Below are 23,335 nucleotides of genomic sequence, written 5' to 3' on the forward strand. Positions count from 1 at the left end.
AAAAATATATTCAAAAGAAAAAGCACAAAGAAACCCAAAAGAAAGAAATTTTGTTCTTTGTCCCATAACTTTTGTCCACGCGGATATAGGTATAGACATTGCTTCACAGAAAAAAAAACTAACATATTTTCTCTTTAAAAAGATGTTCAGTAGAGGTCATTAGGATTTACAGTTTTCGAAATATGATTTTTCAAAGTTCGCCACTCACAGCAATTTTGGGCAATTTTCCTTGTTATTTCGCAAATATTGTTCTGTAACTTTTTTCTACGTAACTTTTGCATATGCATATGCAATGGTACATGTAACAGAAATAGAAATCAATTACCTTTAACATGTTCTGCTGTATAATGTTGTACGACTTCTTTTAAAGAAGTTATCTTTTTCAAGATTTTATACTTTTAACGAGTTTTTATATTTTTTACGATTATTTTTTAAATTTCCCAGTATAACTTTTTTTTTCTACATTTAGGTATATATTATATAATAAAAAAGAAAGCTTATTCTGTTTACTTTATAATGGTGTATTATAAAAAATTCTAGGATTATTTTTTAATAAGATATGCTTTTTCAAAATGTAATAAGTACTTGCAACGATTTTTGATTTTAGGATTATTTTTTAAATTTCTCATAACTTTTTTATGTGATTGTGTGTTATGATTTTATCTTATTTTTTATAGGTAATATTTTGGATCCACTTGACTCGGCCGGACAAACTTCAAAATATGGATTAATTCCAATATTTACTGTCAAAGCTCCTGCACCACAAGCTTTGCTTGAAAAAATAGCATGTAAATGTACCAAAGTATGTACAAAAAACTGCGGTTGTAGCAAGATAGGAATTAGCTGTTCTGCAAAGGGTGCAATGTGCATAGGTACTAATCGTGGGAAATCTAAGATACCTGAGGTGTCAGAGGAAGATATTGAAGATAATGCTAACAAAGAGATGGACTTTGATTTTGAAAAATTTTTAAATGTCAACGTTTAAATAATTTTATCTAAAGTGATGTTTTCTAAGCCTAATGTTTATGTAATTTTTGTAAAAGAAATAATTTTAAATAATACAGGTAAAAAAAATATCAAAGAATCTCTTAGTTTCCATTATTTAAATATAGATGATACGCCATTTTAAAGAACAGAAAATAAGCAATCTTTATTGAGCAATATATAGTATATTCATGTACAAGAAAAAGAAAGTTATAATGAGAAATTTAAAAAATAATCCTAAAATCAAAAATCGTTGCAAGTAATTATTACATTTTGAAAAATAATACCTTATTCAAAAATAATCCTAGAATTTTTCTAATAAACCATTTTAAAGTAAACAATATAAGCTTTTTTAATTATATAATATAATATATAGGTACCTAAATGTAGAAGAAAAAAAGTTAGAATGAGAAATTTCAAAAGTAATCGTAAAAAATGTAAAAATTAATAATTTTTATATATTAGGTATTATATAATATATAATATAATACTATATTATATATTATATATGTAATTTAATATTATATAATACATAATATATTATATAATATTATTTTATTTTTATATTATATGTATTATAAAAAATCGTTAAAAGTAAAAAAACTTGAAAAACCATAATCTGTTTAAAAAAGGTCGCACAACGTTATACAGTAGACTATTTGAAAGGTAATTGATTTCTCTGCCTATTATGTGTACCATCACATATACCTAAAATTACGTAGAAAAAAGTTACAGAACAATATTTGCGAAATAACAAGGAAAATTGCCCAAAATTGCTGTGAGTGGCGAATTTTGAAAAATCATATTTCGAAAACTGTAAATCCTAATTACCACTACTAAACAACATTTTAAAGAAGAAATATGTAGGTTTTTTTCTGTAAAGCAATGTCTATACCTATATCCTCGTGGACAAAAGTTATGGGACAAAAAACAAAATTTCTTTCTTTTGGGTTTCTTTGTGCTTTTTCTTTTGAATATATTTTTGTAAAAAAAAGTATCATTGACTTTAAATAGTAATATTTAGATAGGAAATTTAATCAGGAACGATTTTTATGTAGACATGTTTGTACAAAAAGTGCATAGAACTCACCCTAATGTAACCTGTGCCCAGGGACTAATTCACCCATTTCTCAAAAACGCACCCCTTTAAATGGTAGCACTCCGCGGTTTTTTCATATATAGATGTCCATTGACCACATGAAATAATAAAACCCCGTTAACGTTGTAGTTCCTTTTAGCTATCTTATTTTGAATATAATCAATAGCCTAATAAAATTGTATACCATTTTTATTTACTTGCAATGCAAAAGCAAAACTGTCTTATTTTTCACAAAATTTCTGTCTTATATTCAAAATGGTATACATTTTTATTTCATTTTATATTGGTTTTACTCCTTTGAGTAACTAGGTCCATTTTCCGTTGAAATTTACCAGCTGAACAGACGGGGTCGTGAATTGTAAGTTTTTGAATTCTCTCTTGTTTTCTTCGCTTTAGTATCCATCTGGCTTGCAATTTTTAGAAGCCATGAAGGCGTTACCAGGAAAATGGTCCAATAAGTTTTCAATTGAATACCTTTTGCACAAATTGCACAATTGAGGTGGTCTCTTTTGTTAAAAACCTATATACTATATTATAATCTGTTAACCTAATGACAGGAAGCTCATTTTCAAATAAATAATGTAACGTAAAATGCAGAAACTTAATTTATTTTTATAAGTTGTTTCTTTATATCAGCATTTTTTGTTAGCTAATTTATTCTTTAAGATTTTTTTGTGGAGTTAAAGAAATTATTAAAACCAAAAAATATATTTTTAATAAAATAAATTGATTTATATATCACGTTTGTTTTTAACATATTATTATGTATAACTCATTATTGATATTGAATTTAAATAAAATTAAAAAGAATAATAAATACATACAGCGCTAGTCAAAAGTCCGTACCTCCCTCGTATCTTTTGAACGGTGAAATATAATAATTGTCCTATAATAGTGAAATTTGGAGGGAGGAAATAAACGGACGTAAGCTTCTTAACTAGTCACAACAGGTGACGTAATTATGACAGATGACTTTACAGCGCCACTGTGACAGATAATTTTAAATGGGACTTTATGGCAAGTGATTCCTCGTTTGAAAGGTATTGAAAATACCTATTCAGTCATACTAAATTTGTTTGAGTTTAAGCTAATTTTGATGAATAAATGAAATAAATATAAAATTGTAGTTTCGCATTTAATTAATAAAAATTCAAAATTCCGCATACGATTACTTGTCAAAAATGTTGACGTTGACGTAAAAACTACTAGAGAATTGAAAAACGTCAACTTTTTTGACAAAAAAACCATAGGCGGACATTTGAATTTTTATTAATTAAATGCGAAACTACAATATTATATTTATTTAATTTATTCACCAAAATCAAAATAAACTAAAACCCAAAAAAATTAGTATGACTGAATAGGTATTTTAAATACCTTTCAAACGAGGTAGGATCACTTGCCATAAGGTCCCATTTAAATTTATCGGTCACAGGGCTCTGTAACGTCATCTGTCACTATTACGTCACCTGTCATGACTAGTTAAGAAGCTTACGTTCGTTTATTTCCTCCCTCCAAATTTGACTATTATAGGTATAACCGTTCAAAAGATACGAGGGAGATACGTACTTTTGACGAGCACTGTATAATAGAAACCAAATTACCACATTTTGAAACGATACCAACAACTAAAATAATTGAAGTGACTATGTTAAGCACATTTTCTTTCCTGACCAGTAAACAATAATTTTCATTAAATTTTCTTCTATCTAACGGTATCACAAAGTGGTGGTCCTACTCTCAACAGCGTCTGGCATTGTTCTAGTCACTACATCAGGACTATTTGGACTAGCGATATCACAATCGAACTTCCACAGTATCTTGTCAGACACGTTGAGCCCACTCTGGACCACGTCGCAGGGGTTTTGAGGCCCTACCACGGTACGGCTGCGCCCCAGCGTGGCGCTCTTGGTGGCGCCCAGGTCGGGGCAATGGAGGTCTACCTTGTAGTTTAGCGTCGCCGCTTTTTGATGAGATCTGAATAAAGTTGAAATAATTATTATTAATGATATAGTACGTTCTTTAACGGTAAAATATTACAAAACCTCTAAATTTTAAAGAACCGCTTGGATTGACATGAAATTTGGTATACACATAGCTAACAAGTCAATGAAAAAAAGTGATATTATGCCGATATGTGCTTTTGCCCCGGGGGTGGTTTTCAGCCCCTCTTGCGGGTGAAAAAATATTCGTCCAAAGTGAGTCCGGAAATGGACAAACTGACTAATTTTAAGTAACTTTTGTTCTATAGAGTTTTTTTACTAAGTCAATACTTTTCGAGTTATTTGCCAGTGAATATGTTCATTTTTTCAACAAAATAACCACGCTTTTAGAAGTTTTTCGTAAATAACTCAAATAGTAACTATTTTGTCGAAAAATATTCTTAGAAAAAATATAGCCGGTAAAAAATTTAAAAAAATGGTGTGTATATCACGTCTCTATACCTAGTAGAAGCAGAGTTATAGCTAATTAAAAATAGGTTCATATTCGTCAAATTCCAAATGGAATAATTTAACGTGAAATAACCAAAAATGAAGCACATTTCGGGGAAAACTCATTACAACTTATTTAAAGTGTTTTCATTTTTGTTTTATAAAAAAAAATTCTAGAATAAAAAGTAAATAAGCTACGCTCAAAATAAAGTTAGTCCCTTTTTTTTGGTAAAAATCGGGAAAATCACCCCCTAATTAGTATCTCAAATGAACTTAATCGTTACGACTTCACAAGTTTCTTGACTCGTGTATGTATTGTTTATATGATCTGTAAGTTTCATCGGTTCAAAGGCCTTATTTTTGAAAGGGCTGTAGTTAAAAGGGGTTGAACGAGTCACTGATCACGAATGTATGCAAATTTAGAAATACCAAATCTTAATAAATTTTTGTCTAACAGGAAAACAAAAAAATACATGATATTCAGAAAAGCAATGCTGAATTTTTTTATTTTTCGAGATTTTTGGTATCTCTAAATACTTTTAAGTAATTTTAAAAAAAGCATATTTTTCAAAATTAAAATTTTACTTTAAAACCAAATTTTTTCAAAAATAAGCACTTTGAATCGATGAATCTTACATATCGTGTAAACACAACATAAGTAAAATAATTTCTGGAGCGGTAACGATTAATTTCATTTAAGTTGCTAATTAGGGGGAGGTCTTCCTGTTTTTTTTGCCAAAACAAAAAGGACCAACTTTATTTTGAGCGTAACTTGCATAAATTGATTGCTAGAAACTTTTTATAAAAACAAGAATAAAGCTTTTCTTAAACACTTTAAAAATACCCGCTTTAACTAAAAGTTAAAATGGGGTTTTCCAAAAAAGTGCTTAATTTTTTGGATATTTCACTTCAAAATTTGGTGAATATGAATTTATTTTTTCATTTGCTATAACTCTGGTACTACGAGGTCCAGAGACCTAACGCGTACACCATCTTTTTTTTTTACTTTTTTACAGGCTATATTTTTGATAAGAACGTTTTTCGACAAAATACTTATTTTTGAGTTATTTTCGAAAAACCGTCTGAAAATGTAGTTATTTTGTTGAAAAATGAACATATTCACTCGCAAATAATGTATAGATATATATTTTTTAAGCCATGTAATGAGACATTTAGTCTGTATGGTTAATAAATAAATAAATAAATAAATAAATAAATAAATAAATAAATAACTCCAAAAGTGTTGTCTTGGCGAAAAAGCTCTATAGAACAAAAGTTACTTAAAATTAGTCAATTTATCCATTGCCGGACTTATCATGGACATATATTTTTTCACCCCCAAGAGGGGGTGAAAGTCACCCCAGGGCAAAACCACACATCGGCACAATATCACTTTTTTTCTTTGACATGTAAGCTAGGCGTATGCCAAATTTCATGTCAATCCAAGCGGTTCTTTAAAATTTAGGGCAAAAACCGTGAAAGAATGTACTAATAAGAAACATCAAAAATTTCGTAATTAAGGAAACAATTCAAGTAAAATAACATTTTAAGTAATAAAGAACAAATATTTTGAATATTCCAAAATTTTTACATAAAGTAACAAATAGTAAAAATCTAGGAAACAAAACCATTAATAAAAAAACAGATCTTTAGTATTCCCATTCAGCAAGCTACAAAAATATTCAATGGAAAAATAAATGCCGAAAACAGTAAAGCATAAATTAATATAGTCCAGAAAGCCACTGGCGCATCCGCTAAGAAAAATATTCCCCTCATATACTCAAAATGGACCCCTCTTAACAATTTGCATGTTGCCAGGACAAAAGTGGGTCAAACATTTTTTAAACTTTTTTTTTGTTTTTTCCTAAAATTATTTTTTTTTGCATGGAACAAAGTTTTTTTTAGGTTTTTCGGATCATTAGAAACAGAAAAGGTCTTAAGTGACTTTTCTCTAAAGTTGATAGTTTTTGACATATAAGCGATTAAAAATTGAAAAATTTTGAAAAATTGCGAAATAGTCCATTTTTAACCCTCAAAAACTATGTGAAAAACTGAAAATTTGAATTTTACCAAGGTAGGTAAATATTCTTTAAACATCGGTTGATGAAATCCCAAAGAGTTTTTTGCAATAGAATATTCCAAACTCCTTTGTTTTTTAATTGCTAATCAAGCGTGCCTGACACTATTTTCCACCGTTGCATGTGTATACAGTACGATGCAAATGAAAGGAATAAATTCGTTATTTCGTAAACCGGCGACTTTAAGGAAAAATCCCAAAACAGGTCGATTTTCGACAAGAAATCGAAACGGGAGGTCGATCGTGGGAAAATCCCACGATACTCAGCATGGTAAAGCTCCAACAAGAAAGATTCCTTCCTTGTTGGAGCTTTACCACGCTGAGTAGATGAGTTGTGAATTATTTAAAATTCTCTCATCTCAATTTCCTCGGCACCCTGTATGATTTATAATTTTTGAAAATCTCAGGAGGTGTAACCAAAGAAAGTATTCCACCTGTTGTCAATCTGGTGGTACGGAGGCGATATTTATTCTCGTTTTCTGTTCTACTTCGATTGATACCTTAGTTTGTTTTTCGGTAGATGGCCCTAGTTCATCCGTGACATTTCTTTCTTTGAAATTCGGGAAGGCCCAAGCTATGGTAAATGGTTAAAGCGGAGAGAAGAGGATATGGGTTTACTAATGAGGGGAAAAAGATCTCCGAAACCGGTATAGACTCTTCCTGCACTCTCCGATTTAACCAGAGTATTATGCAGCTGCTGCATTTTCGTTTTGCAAAGAAATTGAGAATGTTTATACATTTACATAATTATTTATATAGGGTGGCCAAAATAGGTTTTAATTAAATTATTTGAAAAAGACAGAAGAATGTATGTAATTTATTTAATTCAAAACACATTTTACTGTTACCCGAAAACTAAAAAAATGCTTTTCGATTAAATTCAATGTTCAAGCCAGCTCCCGCCAGCCACCTGCCTCTTGGAAGTTTGAACATTTAATTTAAGCGAAAAGCAACGATTACTTGTGAAATAAACTTTGTTTTCTGATTTGTGAAAGCAGTAAAATGTATTTTGAATTAAACAAATTACATACATTCTTCTTTTTTATTAAATAATTTAATTAAAAACTTTTTTTGGACACCCTGTATAAATAATTATGTAAATGTTTTTATTACTAAATAGATAATTGAAGAACCTTTCAAATGAGCTAGCACACGACCCCTATTATTATTTAAAAAAATTATCGATTACGTCTTTACGCCCAGATGGATGACGTCACTTGTATACCATATATATGCCACAATATCATAACTTAAAAATAAAAATCGACCTTTTTCGGGATTTTTCCTTAAAGTCACCGGTTTACGAAATAACGAATTTATTCCTTTCATTTGCACCATACTGTATACACATGCAACGGTGGAAAATAGTGTCGCGCACTCTTGAGTAGCAATTAAAAAACAAAGGAGTTTTGAACATTGTGTTGCAAAAAACTCTTCGGGATTTCATCAATCGATGTTTAAAGAATATCTACCTACCTTGGCAACATTCAAATTTTCAGTTTTTCACATAGTTTTTGAGGGTTAAAAATGGCCGATTTCGCAATTTTTCAATTTTTAATCGCTTAATGTCATAAACTATCAACTTTAGAGAAAAGTCACGGAAGGCCTTTTCTGTTTGGAATGATCCAAAAAACCTTAAAAAACTTAAAAAACTTTCATGCAAAAAAAGTAATTTTAGGAAAAAAACAAAAAAAAAACGTTTAAAAATTTTTGAACCACTTTTGGTCCTGGCAACATGCAAATTTGTTAAAAGGGGTGTCCTTTTTGAGTAAGATTGTGCAAAAAATCCGAATCGGAATATTTTTTATAGCGGATGCGCAATGGCTTTTTGGACTAATACCCGCGAAGCAAATAATAAAAAAGAAAAGGAAAAAATGAAAAAGCAGTAGGAAAAACATATCGTTGTTAATAATGCTTTTTTGTACACATCACAAAACATGAAATATATTAAGAAGTATGTGAAATAGAATAGAGTATGAAATAGAACCAAGAAGTAAATAAAGGAGCTGCTTCATTTATTCATCTTTAGGTTAGACAAAAAAACGTTGATTTTAATATTTCTCTGGGGATGATTTCTGTATTTTCTACTTATTATTCTTTCTGTGCCATGCCCGATTATCGTATATTAGTCTACCTGGCCTTATATTACTGATTGGAGTGTATTATATCTCGCTGGGTGATACATAGTATGGCCAACGTATATCAATTTTGATCACTTCCTTAACTCACCCATCCGCTGCAAAACCACTCCTTAAGGAACTCTATCGACCACATTTATATTGCAATTACCATCGTATGAATTCAAATCGTATTCGTTATGAAACCTTGTTTAGCCTTTTGCCTCTTCAAGTTAGGTTTGTTATTTTTTTGTTACTTGACCCTAGAATTGAGACGAGCACAGTATTTGCTATGGATGTAGAGAATCCAACCAAACCGTGAGAAGGAAGCACTTCAAATGTTACCAACCATACATTGGAACGGCTCTTATTCAGCATTTTTTCTAGCAGCTAGTAGCTTATATTATTCACAATATCCTAGGGGAGTTTCTTTTAGAACGACGTAGTATTCGTCAGGAATTTCGTTCCCGCCCCAGTGTAGAAGTTTGGCTGGTGGAAACAGAACTCTTTTCTTGGGGCACCTGGTAAGTATGTAGACCTAGATGGTGGCAAAGAATTTTAAGGTCCGCTTTAGTTCTGATGTTGAAGCTGTCTCTTTTAACAAGTTTCCTTACGCATTTACTCAGGATTTGTATAATATAAACTATATTTTAAAATTTTCTAATATATTTTATATTTTTATATTAAACATCAGAATAGATGTTACCAAAAATGAAAGTCGAAAATCTCACAAAAATAAAAGACAATAAGAGAAGCCAAAGCCAATAATAGAAGAGCAAAAGACTAAATACAGGGAAAATAAAGAGGCCGCAATAGATTATTTAAAGATAAATCTATTTAGAACCTTTAATTACCATGGTCTATTTAAAATTATTAAAACAGTTGAAACTTGTAAGGATTATTATTAAAAAGGGAATTTATTGTTAAAAAAAATATATATACTCATGGACAAAAATATTGCATATTTTATCTTCAATCGTTATTATTTGTTTATTTTTTATCTTTGAAACGTTAAGTATTTTTTTTATTTAGTTGTTTATCTATTTATTTTATTTATTTTATTTATTTATTTATTTGATGTATTTTAATTTATTAGAGATAAATAAATGGTCAAACATCGTCTTTATAACTGAATTTTCAATAATTGCATAGTATGGCAAGTGTGCTTTGGCGACTTGAAAATTCTTGTTTTGTTGAATTGTCAGTTAGAATATGTCAGTTGGAGAGTTTTATTTTTCGATTCTGCAGTTTTCTTGCTGATATGCCACATCTAAGTGAGGTAGTGTGTGCTAGAATTGTTACTTTAAGAAATGAGGGTTACAGACCAGAAGATATTGCGTGGATAACGAATATTCATCAGTCGACTGTTTCTCGTATAGTAAAGCGATACAATGAGACTGGGGAATACAAAAGGCGACTTGGTCAAGGACGAAAAAGATGTACAACGCCAAGAGATGACCAATATTTAAGACTTAAATCTTTGCGAAATCGTACACTTACAGTTTCTTATCTCAAAAATGAGTTACTGATCACAAGAAAAGTTAATGTAAGTGTCAAAACTATGACTCGAAGAGGTTGGTTTGAATCCAAAACAGCCTGCCAGAGTACCACTTCTTCTACCACGGCATAAAACTCAAAGGTTGCACTTTGCAAGAGCCCACGTTAACTGGAACGAACATCAATGGAGAAGAGTTCTTTTCACAGATGAAACGAGGATACAATTATCGAAGCCAGTTGGACGTGATCGAGTATATAAAAGGTCTGGGGAACGTTTCGCAGAATATAATCTTGTACAATATGTTAGTTTTGGTGGCGGTTCCATAATTCTATGGGGTGGCATTAGTTGGGAGAGTCGTACGGAGCTTATTGAGGTGGATATTCGAATGAATGCTGACTGGTACATACGGAACGTCCTTGAAGAGCATGTTTTTCCTTATGCCGGCTTCATTGGGTATGATAACTTTGTGCTAATGCCTGATAATGCCCGTGCACATACCGCAGGAACAGTCATACAATATCTTGAGGGTGTTGGAGTTGAGGCTCTAGACTGGCCACCAATGAGCCCTGACGCAAATCCCATAGAACATATATGGGACATCCTAAAAAGGCGTATACGAGCAAGAAATCCAGCTCCAAACTCAATTGCAGAATTAAGAATTTCTGCACAGGAACAATGGAATTGACTTCCGCAAGAAACCATCCAAGATATTCTGCGGAGCATGCATAGAAGGATGCAGGCAATCATTAGAGCTAGAGGAGGAAATACTAGGTACTAAATTGTCACAATGTTGCCGTAAAAATTGTTCTATTGTTGTTATTGTTTCTTTTTCTAATTAAATGTTATAAGCAAAATCAGACTATTTCATTAATTTCTCTAAAAATTAGTTGTGACTTTGCAATATGTAAGTTACTTGATAATAAATATACGTAGGATAGTTCAGCTCTACTTATTTAGCAATAAAAATTACAAAATTTATTAAAAGGTAAAAGATATACTTCAAAAATAAAATATGGAATATTTTTGTCTGTGAGTGTAAAAACATGACAAAATAAATATTACGGAGAAAACATATACCAAAAGATATCGGACAAGTACAACTGTACAGAAATAGCTAAAACTGCGAAGGTCACTTAGGTAACAAATTAAGAAGAGGAGACTTCAGTTTAATGCGTTTGTACAAAGTGCAGATTTTCGTGAAATTATACACAATGTTTTAAAATTTACGCAAGAAGAAATTTTAGTGTGAAAGAAGTAACAATTAAAAAACCGAAACACCTTTGAAACCCGATCGATCTGACAACGTCGCATAACCCAAATGTCTCGATCGGTCTGACCTTGGCGATTTCAGATATTTCTGTCTAGTTATAATGGCGGTCTCAAAGCAAATTAAAAAAACTGCGAACGTTTTTTTACGTACAAATGCGAACATAAATAGGGGAGTGCAATTAGAACGAAAAGATACAATGTTTCAGAAAAAATCAAACAAGGTTATATTTTTCTAAAACTTTTTTTGTCAGTTTATAAGTAAATATGTTAAAGTAAAAAGTTCTACTCACAAATTTCGCCGCTAATTGTTTAAACAATAACAATTGTTTTGTATAAATAATGTTAAGAATATGGGTGAATTCAACATTTTATTTTGATTATTTTTTTCACCTGTCAAATTCTGATGTTTTTGCTTTTTCAGCCAATCACCACGCGTCGCTCTAGCCAATCACTGAGTGTAATACTGATAAAACAGCCTCTTCCTTGATAAAACAGTCTCTTCACTGATAAAACTTAAGGTACCCTAAATTTCACATAATACGTACATACCTGTGTTTACTAACTTAATTTATGAACAGCCCTGGTACATAGATATTTTAAAAACACTAACCACGATATACTAAGATTTTCTACAGTTTTTATTTTCAAAATAAATATTTAAATTATTAATGTTAAATGTATTTTAGGTAAGTTTTACAGAAAAAACTTTTGATCACTCTGTATATACATTTTTCAGCTGGTAATTTTCGGTTTTTGTATTACATTTTTGTTATATTTCTTAGTTTTCTCAAAAAGAAATTATTTATTTAATTTTTAAATTAAAATAATTCAGTGCTTTTTAAAGATTACATCCTAAGCTTTAAAAAAATATCAAAAAAATTGTAACAGATTTATTCAAACTTGAGTAATACCGTCTTAAAATGGTGGGAATTCTGTAAAACTACGAAGTTTTAAAAAATTAAATTTTTTGAGACATCGTATTATTTGAATTAAATTTTTGAGATTTTTTCTGAATGAAACATCGTTTAGTAAGATGATTGAGAGATAAGTTGTGCAAATTTGAGAGTTTTTTTATAGGTAAAATTGTATTAGTTACACATTTTTAAATCATTTTTAAACAAAATTCATGTAAGGCTCACTTTCCGCCCACACCGTACTTATGTCCATACATTTTATTTCTTTTTATTAAAACCATAAGATAGCTTATTTCATCTTCTTTCATGTCCAATTTGTAAAATTTCTTTTGATCCATTAGTTAAAAAATTACATTAAAAAAACTCAACCGTGCACTTCTTCCAACGCTAGTTTACAGTGCGACAATGTGTGTGAGAAGGGTGACTTTAGCGTTATAAATAAAAAATTACAGAAGCTAAAGATTTAATTTTAGAAAAATTTTTATATAAGGTTTTTTTTGTAAAATGTTCTGAATTTTTCATTGGTCAAGTCAGCTTTTTTCTAAAAATTATATTTTCGGAGTTATTTAAAAAAACATCTAACTTGGCTGTTCATTTGTTTAATAAAAAATGAAGCACCCACTTCTCGAGTAGAACTTTTTGGTATGTTGTTTATTAAACATTTCTTAATGAAATTACAAAAAGTTTTATCTTGTTTGATTTTTTCCGAAGTGAAAATCTAAATGCACTCCCCTAAAAAAGCAAATTAAAATTTTTAGATAAAGGTTATATTATTCATTACATACAATATTTAATTAAATTTACCTAGAGTACACTGGACCACCACAACAGTCCCTAATCGCATTTGAAGGGCATGTGAAGGTCGAATAGCCTCCACCTTGGAGTCGTCGCTAGGTGTCTACTTCATAATTTATAGGCGACCGCTTTATATCCAACATTGGTAGCATTACTCCTTCCTGCAACAATTATTTTAATTATAAGTAACAGAACATAGAAGGTAAGGAAGAAGGATTAAAATTGAAAATAATAATTATAATTTTCACAATTAGGTAGTTAAGCATTTTGGACATTTTTTAAGCATTATATATTATTAGTTTTAAGTTTGTTTAACATAAATATTTATAAAATTTAAATTATATACAATAAAACCCATTTATCTGCAACCGCGAAGAGAAGACACGACAGATGTTCGTTGATGCGGTGCAAGCGACCTTGAGGGTATCACTGGGTATCAGAGGGAATCTGTTCAGTGGTCGTCAAAAGTTAGCGACACTATTAAGATATAATTATTATTAAAAAAACATTGTGGAAATAATTTTGATGTTAAAGTAGATAAACACTTTTAAATAGTCTAGTCGCGCCATAGGGGGTCTCGTGGAAAATTCTAGCTCGCCGTGATTATGGTGGTATTATAGGATTTTTGGGTCGCCGAATCCAATTGAAGTGGTCTGAAGGTCCAAATATGCTGCGTTTAAATGTTATTAACAAATTATGCTAAAATTAGGTATTTTTCAGGTATTATTAGAAGCCCTTTAAAGAAATTGATAGTGTTAAGCTCTCCTTTGGTGTATTTTTGGTAGCTGAATCAAATGCGACTAGTCGCGATTACCCAAAATGTGTTCTTATTTTGTTAATAACAAAATAATTGTTTATTCGCCGAAAAGCTTAAAATAATGCGCTATCTACAGCAAGTTTGTAATCTTTTTCATAGTATTTTTATACGATAAATCGATTGCCACTATTTCATAGTCGTGATAGCTTAAACCAGAAAGTCGGAGAAGCCAATTTGGCCCCTGTTGCGATTTGAAGTTATTGTGGTTTTTATATTTGAGACAATAATAAGTTCATATTTTATGACTTTTAATATTTTGATACAAATATTTTAGCACAAAAAATATTGTTTACTAAATTTATTAAATGAGTTTTCTAACAAATCTACCATAGAAGTCTAAAGGGGCCAAATTGGCCCTGTGTAAGTTATTATAGTTTTCTGGGAAATTCGACGAGCCTCTTTTCAAATTCCTGTCGGATGGGTAAAATTATCTTTATGTATGTTTATTGTAAATTGTTACCCTTATACTGGTACTGATCATCTACGTAATCAAGATAAAATTGTTGGTGAACACAAGTGAACACAAAGATACAATTGTGGGTATAGAGGACCAAATGACACGTCTTTATACAAAAGTAACTTCAAGACGATGGCCTATGTACATTTTTTATAATACTCTTGACTTGGAAGCAATAAATGCATGGATTATTTATAAAGAAATAACTGGAAGTAGACTCAGTCTTTGTAAGTTTATTCTTCGGCTGTGTGAAGAATTATAGGCCCATACCTTGCCTCCCGAAATCTGGAACTACGCCTAGCAACACCAGGTCTACCAACAACTATCACTGTTACTATCCAAAAACGACAAAAATATCAGTTGAAAATATTTTCTAAAAGAAATCATACTTCCAATCATTGCCGCGGCTGTAACAAGGCAATGTGTGGAAGATATCAGAAACTGCAAACTGTATGGTGTTCCGAATATTTTTGATAGGCAGCAAACGTGTTAAACAATGAAAGTAAAAGATGAAATCAGATTATATCGTATAGAGTAAATTTAATTTTTTTAAACTGAGTTTTAATTGATTAAAGGACGTGGGGCCAAAATGATCCCTTCCGGCTTTCTAGGTAGGTAAGCTAAGCCCGACTTTCTAGTGTTAAACCACATTTTGACTTTGTTATTAATAAATTATTGCAAAAATAACGGTTTATAGTAGTTTACTAACGATTTTTGCTCTAAATTTTAAAAAAGTGACTTGGATGGGCATGCAATTTGGCATACACGTAGTTAACATGTCAAACAAAACAAGTGATATTGTGCCGATGTGTGCTATTGCCCTGGGGGTTCCACCCCTTTTCGGAAGTGAAAAAAGAAACCATTAAAATAAGTCCGGAAGTAGATAGACTTATTAATTCTAAGCAACTTTTGTTCTATACAGTTTTTTCACTAAGTCAATACTTTTCGAGTTATTTGCGAGTGAATATGTTCATTTTTTAACAAACGAACCACGTTCTTGGTGATTTTATAAGCACTTTGGACCGATAAAACTTACAGATCATATAAATAAAACATTAGTAAAGCAACTTGTGAAGTAATAACAAATAACTTCTTTTGAGATGCTAATTAGGGGGTGATTTTCTCGTTTTTTTTTACCAAAAAAAGGGACCAACTTTATTTTGAGCGTAACTTGCTTATTTTTGATATTAGATACTTTTTCAAAATACAAGAATAAAGTTTTTTTAAAAGCTTTTCAAAGTTTTAATGAGTTTTCCTTAAAAAGTGCTTCATTTTTTAGTTATTTTATGTTGAAATATTTGATTTGGAATTTGACGAATATGAACCTGATATTCATTAGCTACAACTCCGCTTCTACTGGGTCTACGAACCACACACATACACCATTTTTTTCACTTTTTTACAGTATATATTTTTGCTAAGAAAATTTTATGAGAAATACTTACTTTTTTAGTTATTTGCGAAAAGCCGTCTAAAAACGTGGGTTTTTTGTTAAAAAATGAACATATTCAATCGCAAATGTCTCGAAAAGTATTGACTTATTGAAAAAATTGTTCAAAATAAAAGTTGTTTAGAATTAATTAGTTTATCCACTTCCGGATTTATCTTAAAGGTTTCTTTTTTCACCACATAAAAGGGGTGAAACTCACCCCCAGGGTAAAAGCGCACATCGTCACAATATCACTTGTCTTGTTTGATATGTTAGCTATGTGTTTGCCAAATTTCGTGTCATTCCAAGTGGTTTTTTTAAATTTAGAGCAAAAACCGTGAGTAAACGTACTATAAACCGTTATTTTTGCAATAATTTATTAATAATAAAACAGGAACGTGGTTTAAGCTATCACGACTAGTGGCGATAGATTTAGCGTATAAAAATACTATGAAAAAGGCTACAACTTTCTGTAGATAGCGCATTATTTCGAGCTTTTCGGCGAATAAACAATTATTTTGTTATTAACAAAATAAGAACATATTTTGAGTAATCGCGACTAGTCTCATTCGATTCAGCGACCAAAAATACACCAGAGAAGACCTTAACACTATCAATTTATTTACAGGGCTTCTAATAATTCCTGAAAAATACCTAATTTTAAAATAATTTGTTTATAACAATTAAACGCACCATATTTGGGCTTCCAGACCACTTGTATTTGATTCAGCGACCCAAAAAATTCTACAATGCCACCATCAAATCACGGCGAGCTAGAATTTCTCACGGGCCCCCCTATGTTGCGACTAGACTATTAAGGAAAACTGCTGCATTAATCTTCGATGTCGGTGTACAATATTTGGTGTGCGCGATAGGCGCGCCCTCCAAAGTATCTGGAACGAACAGTCGCTAGTATCTCCGACATGCCCCTTTTTATTTTAAAACCTTTTTATATACTTGGCTTGGTTGGTGTCACGGACTCCGCAAATTTTGTAATCCATTTTAAAATCTACCTAGATACCTGAAATTTTCAGGATAGCTTAGAACTAGTTAACAATGCAATATTTAACTGCTATTATATTATGTACAGGGTGATTAATTATATAGTGGGGTGAAGCTCAGTAGATCCGTTATAGTAATGTATAGCGATAAAATTTAATAACAAAAATTGTAGTGAACTTTGAGCTTCATATTACAAAATTAGTTAGAATGTTACAGGGTGTTCGATAACATAGTGGCAGACCAAACATATGTTTTTTTAAATAGAACACCCTGTATTTTATTTTATATTCGAAATCTTCGTAACTTTTCGATTACAAAAATATTAAGGTTTGGTATGTTATACGGGGTATTTACAAAGTTATAACCAATCTTATATGAAAATCGTAACAAGTTTAACTAACTGTATAAATAAAAGAAAGCACAAGGTCAATAGTTTATTGACGTCATAATTTTTTATTTATTGTCAAAATTTTCGTAAATGTTTGTTTTGCTAATGTTCTTTATATTGAATACAGGGTGAGTCAAAACGCAAGTGCATTATTTTCTCAATAATTTTAAATAGAACACCCTGTATTTGATATCATTATCAAAAAGTACCATTACCATACTCTAATTTTTGTATAACATTCCATATGTGTAAATTTATTAGTTTTCGAGATATTTTCATTTTTCAGAGCAAAATTATTAATAATTACGGGTCTAAATCTTTCCAAATTTTAAGTAAGCCATGGCTGAATAATTGTCCAAAACTTACAATTTACCATTACTGATTATCAATCTGTAATCAAAGTTGACTACAATTTTTAAAAACCTATACAGAAGTAAAAACTTCAAATTGTATTTTGGTATAAAATAGTTTATTTAAAACTTCTAAAAGTCATCCACATGGATTGCAAAACGTTTTCGTTCTGAACAGAACATCTTCAGTGCCTGGAATGAAGTATTTCCACGTTAGATTAAGGCAAAAAGGATAAAATTGTGACTGTTAATGAGAAAATTATGTGGAGAATACTTACATTCCGCAAAGTAGTTGTAACTAGCACACCAATGAAGGTGGTAACTTCAAAATATATGGCTTACATTATACCTTATGATAAAATATTATGACTACAAGTCGATGTTACTAGATTAAAATATGTATGTGCCTAAAGAGCAACATGCTTCCCTGCTCGAAAAAACTAGGTACTTGCCATTTGAATTAGCACAGACCAACTGATGTAAAATGACCAACAATTTTTGTTATTAACTTTTATTACTATCTATTACTTATAACGGATCTACAAAGCTTTACCCCACTGACCAATCACACTGTATGGACAAATCGGTTTTTTTTTAATTTCAAACTATTTTAAAAATGTGACTAATGCAATGATATTTTAAAGTACGTTAATAAATCGATATCTACAAATTGATGGTGCCTCAGTGGCATTAGACTGAAGATCAAGAGGTCCCCCGTTGGAACCCGGCTGTTGCGTATTTTTTTTAATTATTTTATAAACTAATTAAACGTTTATATACTTAAAATTGTATATACCATTTTAAACAACCGTGGTATTATAAAAAATACTATTTTATACTAGTGTAATTTTTGGAATCATAATTATAAATAACAGTTAATACACCTACTAAAAATTCATATTTTATAAGTTAATTATTCTTTCCAAACATGTTGTCTCCTACATATGTACATGTACAATAACAAAACCGTGATATTATAAAAAGTACTTTTTATTAGAGTGTAATTTTTGGATTTTTAAGCATTTTATCGTTAAATCGTTTATCGTTAAATTATTTTATATTCTTTCTTATAAATAACAAAAAGGTGTTATTATAAAAAAGTTCTTTTTTATAAAAGTGTTATTATTTATTATACACTAAGCGTCAAAATTAACGCACCACCTTAAAAATGGGACATTTTTAATGTCTCATATTTCCTAAACCTGTTGTCCGATTTTAGTGATTTTTTTAATATGTTATAGCTTTATTCTTCAAGAATATCGACGTAATAATATTGTTGCTAAACAGATAAGTGTCATTGTATACCGGGTGTAACAATGATAGTGTGCTTTTCCTCAAAGTTTGGAACACCCTGTGGAATATTCTAGCGTATGTAAAATATTTAAATTAAAACTTGACTGTAGCCTTAAGCTTTCTTAACATTTCGCTTTTTGATTTATTTGATTATGTTGTATAATAAAAAAGTTAGATATTTTAACAACTAGCAACGTTCTGCATCAATACAGGGTGTTTCTAAATAAGTGCGACAAACTTTAAGGGGTAATTCTGCATGAAAAAATAATGACCGCTTACTTTATAAACACATGTCCGCAAATGCTTCGTTTCCGAGATACGGGATGTTGAATTTTTTTTTACAAACTGACGATTTATTTATTGCTCTAAAACCGGTTGGGATATGCAAATGAAATTTGGTAGGTGTTAAGAGGTGGTTATTGCGCATTTTTTGACGTACAACTAAGAATTTGATTACCCGGGTCATATTACCCGGTCATATTACCCGTATGCACGCCAATGGTGAATATAAAATTTACCGATAACTACCTCTTAACACCTACCAAATTTCATTTGCATATCTTAACCGGTTTTAGATCAATAAATAATCGAAATAATTTAGATCAATCGTCAGTTTGTAAGAAAAAATTCAACATCCCGTATCTCGGAAACAAAGCATTTGCGGACATATCGCACACCTAGTTCAATAGTGCCACAAGTGCAAAACACAATATTCTCGAGAAATGGGCAAAACGTTCTGTAGCAAACGCGTTATGCCCTGTAAATAATTTATTTTAAGAATGACTGGCTTCAAAATTACAATTTAGGAAGCAAATTATACAGTTATTCGCTGGATCTTATTACAATTTATTAAAATTGTGAAGCAAGTCATTTATAAAACGATACCTAGGAGATACGGCAGCAATATAATGGTAGGGGAGCAAAGTATGCTAAATGTGCAGTCACTCGAGCGCGTTGGGGACCTATTGGGTTGTGAAAAGTAGGTCCTAAAACCAAAAAAAAGTTAAGTAAAGTTTTCCATTTTAGTGGGCGCTTGCCATTTTTTAATTTAATTTTCCATTTCCAACAATCGTTTTTTCCGACTATAACGCCATCTATCCATAATTCGAAAAAATGTTTCGAATAAAAGTGACTTATTTTTACGTAAGGAATCCAAATCTGGAATAAAAAATGGGGGCTCCTATTTAAGATTTTAAAGTAGCCCCCCACCCCACCTCCGTGGGGAGTCGTGTTTGGTGCCATTCGACAGATTTTTCAAAAATATTGAATAAGTGTATTTTACAGTTTTTCGATCTGATGTTTATTTCACGAAATATCGCGGGTTTCGTATTTAAAATATTAAATTTACCCCCACCACTCTCCGTGGGAAGTCGTGTTTGATACCATTCGATAGATTTTTTAAAAATATTGAGCACATATTTTTAGTTTTTCGATCTGTCATTCATTTCGCGAAATATTCGCTTTTTTCTTGTGAAAATTTGTGACTCTTCCATTTCCTTACGCCCCGCTCAAATCGTCAGATTTTTGAAATATACACTCTTTTGCATGTACTTAACTTACCTTATCTTAATCTGACAATTTCGAGTTTTTTTAAGGATAGATTTTATTTTTCGGGCCCCCCTTAACGAACTCCCCTGCGTTAAGAGCCAATATATGGTAGAGGTACATCTGCAAGGTACCAGGTTTCTCCCCATATGATAATCTGACGCGCTCGAGTAACTGCAAAAATCCCCGCTTGGGCTCCCCTACCATAATGAAAAAATCAATTGATTTTTGCAGTTGTGGCCGTATTGAACGTATTGAATAATTACATCGGTTGTATTGTGGCAGTGTATATTATCGCCACATCTCCTAGTTATGGCCATATTGCATTTTCAAACCTCCAAAAACCCTACAGTGAAATACCGAAGTAACTTACTTTATACTTATCCAAAACAATATTTTAGTTCAGGCTGTATTGCATAAGATGGGGCATTATATAGGCAATAGTTTACAGCTTTAACACAAAATTCAAATTTTTTCCAGTTGTGGCACAATTGAACTAGGTGTAAACGTACTAAACGTTGAACTAGGTGTAAAGCAAACGGTCATTATTGTTTCATGCATACCCCTTAAAATTTGTCGCACTTATTTAGAAACACCCTGTATTGATGAAAAACGTTGCTAGTTGTTAAAGTACCTAACTTTTTATTAACCAACATAAGAGAATGAATCAAAAAGAAAAATGTTAGTATAGCTTAAGGTTACAGTTGAGTTTTAATTTCAATATTTTATATACCCTAGAATATTCCACATCGTGTTTCAAACTTTGAGGAAAAGACACACTATAATTGTTACACCCGCTATACAATAACACTTATCTGTTTAGCAACAATATTATTACATTAATATTCTTGAAGAATAAAGCTATAACACATTAAAAAAATCACTAAAATCGGACAACAGGTTTAGGAAATATGAGACATTAAAAATGTCCCATTTTTAAGGTGGTGCGTTAATTTTGGCGCTTAGTGTATTTTAAGCAATAATTAAAAATGCCATTACTATACAAGATGTATTTAAATCTACAGAGGACTATTCTAACAGATAAAATTACAGGTTGTAGGTAGCCAACTTGATTTAGTTTGCTTAATATTATTTAATTGTATTTATGGTTTAATTTTTTTAAATTTGTCACTTTAAAATTTTTTAATAATTTGAACATTTATAAGAAACCAAAATTTCTGTTTTATTTAAAAATTTTCTAAATTGGAGACTAAGCCTAAAAACGTATAGAAAATGTGATTTTAAAAGTTTTTATTATATGACCTATAAGTTTCTTACTATCAAATTTGTTTCAAATGACTAAGTTTTCAATCTAATAGCACATAAAACAATACTAAAAATACTACTCTACATCCCACCAAACTGAAAACAATGGAAACCTTCTCTGGTTACACCTCCGAGGCTTCTAAAATTTGCAAGCCATAACGGATGCTGATACTAAAGAAGATGAGGGAATTTTACAATTTATAATTTACGTCCCATCTGCTCAGCACGGTAAAGTTTCAACGAGAATGGTTCCCTTCGTACTCCAATCAGAGTAAACGTGTTAATCAAAAAAGAATGTGTGTGTACTTTTTACGCACGTAAGAAGTTATACTTCTATTATATGATTTAAACGAAATTAATATACTTTTTATTTATATTTTGTTTAAATATTAAACTAATTTATACTTACTACTTCTCAAACATTTTTATTAGAACAGTGCCAAAAATTAAAATAATAAAAGAATAAAACACACACAAACACATTAAACAAGCCACAAATGATGTCTGGACATTAATTGTCGAAATTTTTTTTAACTAAATACGTATTTTCTGAAAATACAATTATATAATAAATATACTTACAATCATAAAATGTATTAAAAAAAACAAAAAAGAAAGTTTCTATTGGGACTCGAACCAGCGCTGATAAGAGCGGTTGGTATTGGAATTCATTCGCCTTCTCCGCTTAGCCATGAACACTATGTGTCATTATTTACGAAGATCGACTAACTAAACGGATTAAACTTGTGATATTTTGATATTTTGAAAATTGATCAAATTATTTTAATTTTGAATTGAAATGATTTAGAATTGAAAAAATACAACAAAACATAGAGTAAAAAAACAATATATTAGGTGAATATTGATAGAAATTTTGATGGTAATCAAATTATATAAATAAAAGTATTACATACTATGTATTTTGGCAGATCAAATAGGTAGGTTTATACCCATGATACATTAACAATTATTACGTACCTGTTGCTTTTAAAAACTATTTAAAAGTCACTACAATATTATAAACTTTTTTGTTTCTGTCCTCACAACAGTAAAACTAATATATTATACATTTGTTTACCTTTACCTTTACCTCCAAACCACAGCTGCCATATCGGATAATTTTTGACATGTCATTTGAACATCCAATCAGAACAAAGTTATAATGCGCATGCGCCGGGCTGATAGGTTTTAACATATAAAAAAATCACCCTCTATCGCCGCCCACATAACAATTTCATGTTCTTAGTAGATTCATAGAACATACTTTTCAGAAAAAGTATATACTTAGAATATGCGTAATTACCATTGCGAATGTGCAGAGCATATACTGAGTATATACTACATTACAGTACTTAAACGTTCTATGTATATACTTAGAATGTACTACCGCACTTCTTTTCAGTATATACCAAGAACATACTTTTTATTAGATTCTAAGGAGGTGCTATAAACCTTTTATTTATATACTTAGAATGTACTATCGCACATATTTTTAGTATATGGGAAGAATATTCCAAGGAAGTGCTATATACCTTCTAGTTACGTACTTAGAATGTACTAGGGCACATATTTTTAGTATATGGGAAGAATATTCCAAGGAAGT

The 23,335-nt window shown here is 30.7% G+C and overlaps 1 protein-coding gene across 1 annotated transcript in view; it reads right to left on the reverse strand.

Moving 5' to 3' along the window:
* Nucleotides 1-3,801: 3,801 nt before the first annotated feature.
* The window catches only part of LOC114327119 (glutamate receptor ionotropic, kainate 2-like), a 158,593-nt gene continuing 139,059 nt past the window's right edge, over nucleotides 3,802-23,335 (reverse strand). The window contains exons 10-11 of the mRNA XM_050657069.1: nucleotides 13,327-13,346; nucleotides 3,802-4,060 (exon numbers count right to left, since the gene is read on the reverse strand). Coding sequence (XP_050513026.1) covers nucleotides 3,802-4,060; nucleotides 13,327-13,346 — 279 coding nt within the window. The remainder of the gene's footprint in view (nucleotides 4,061-13,326; nucleotides 13,347-23,335) is intronic.

This window comes from Diabrotica virgifera, chromosome 7 (genome assembly GCF_917563875.1).
Source record: "Diabrotica virgifera virgifera chromosome 7, PGI_DIABVI_V3a".
In the NCBI taxonomy this organism is placed as follows: Eukaryota; Metazoa; Arthropoda; class Insecta; order Coleoptera; family Chrysomelidae; genus Diabrotica; species Diabrotica virgifera.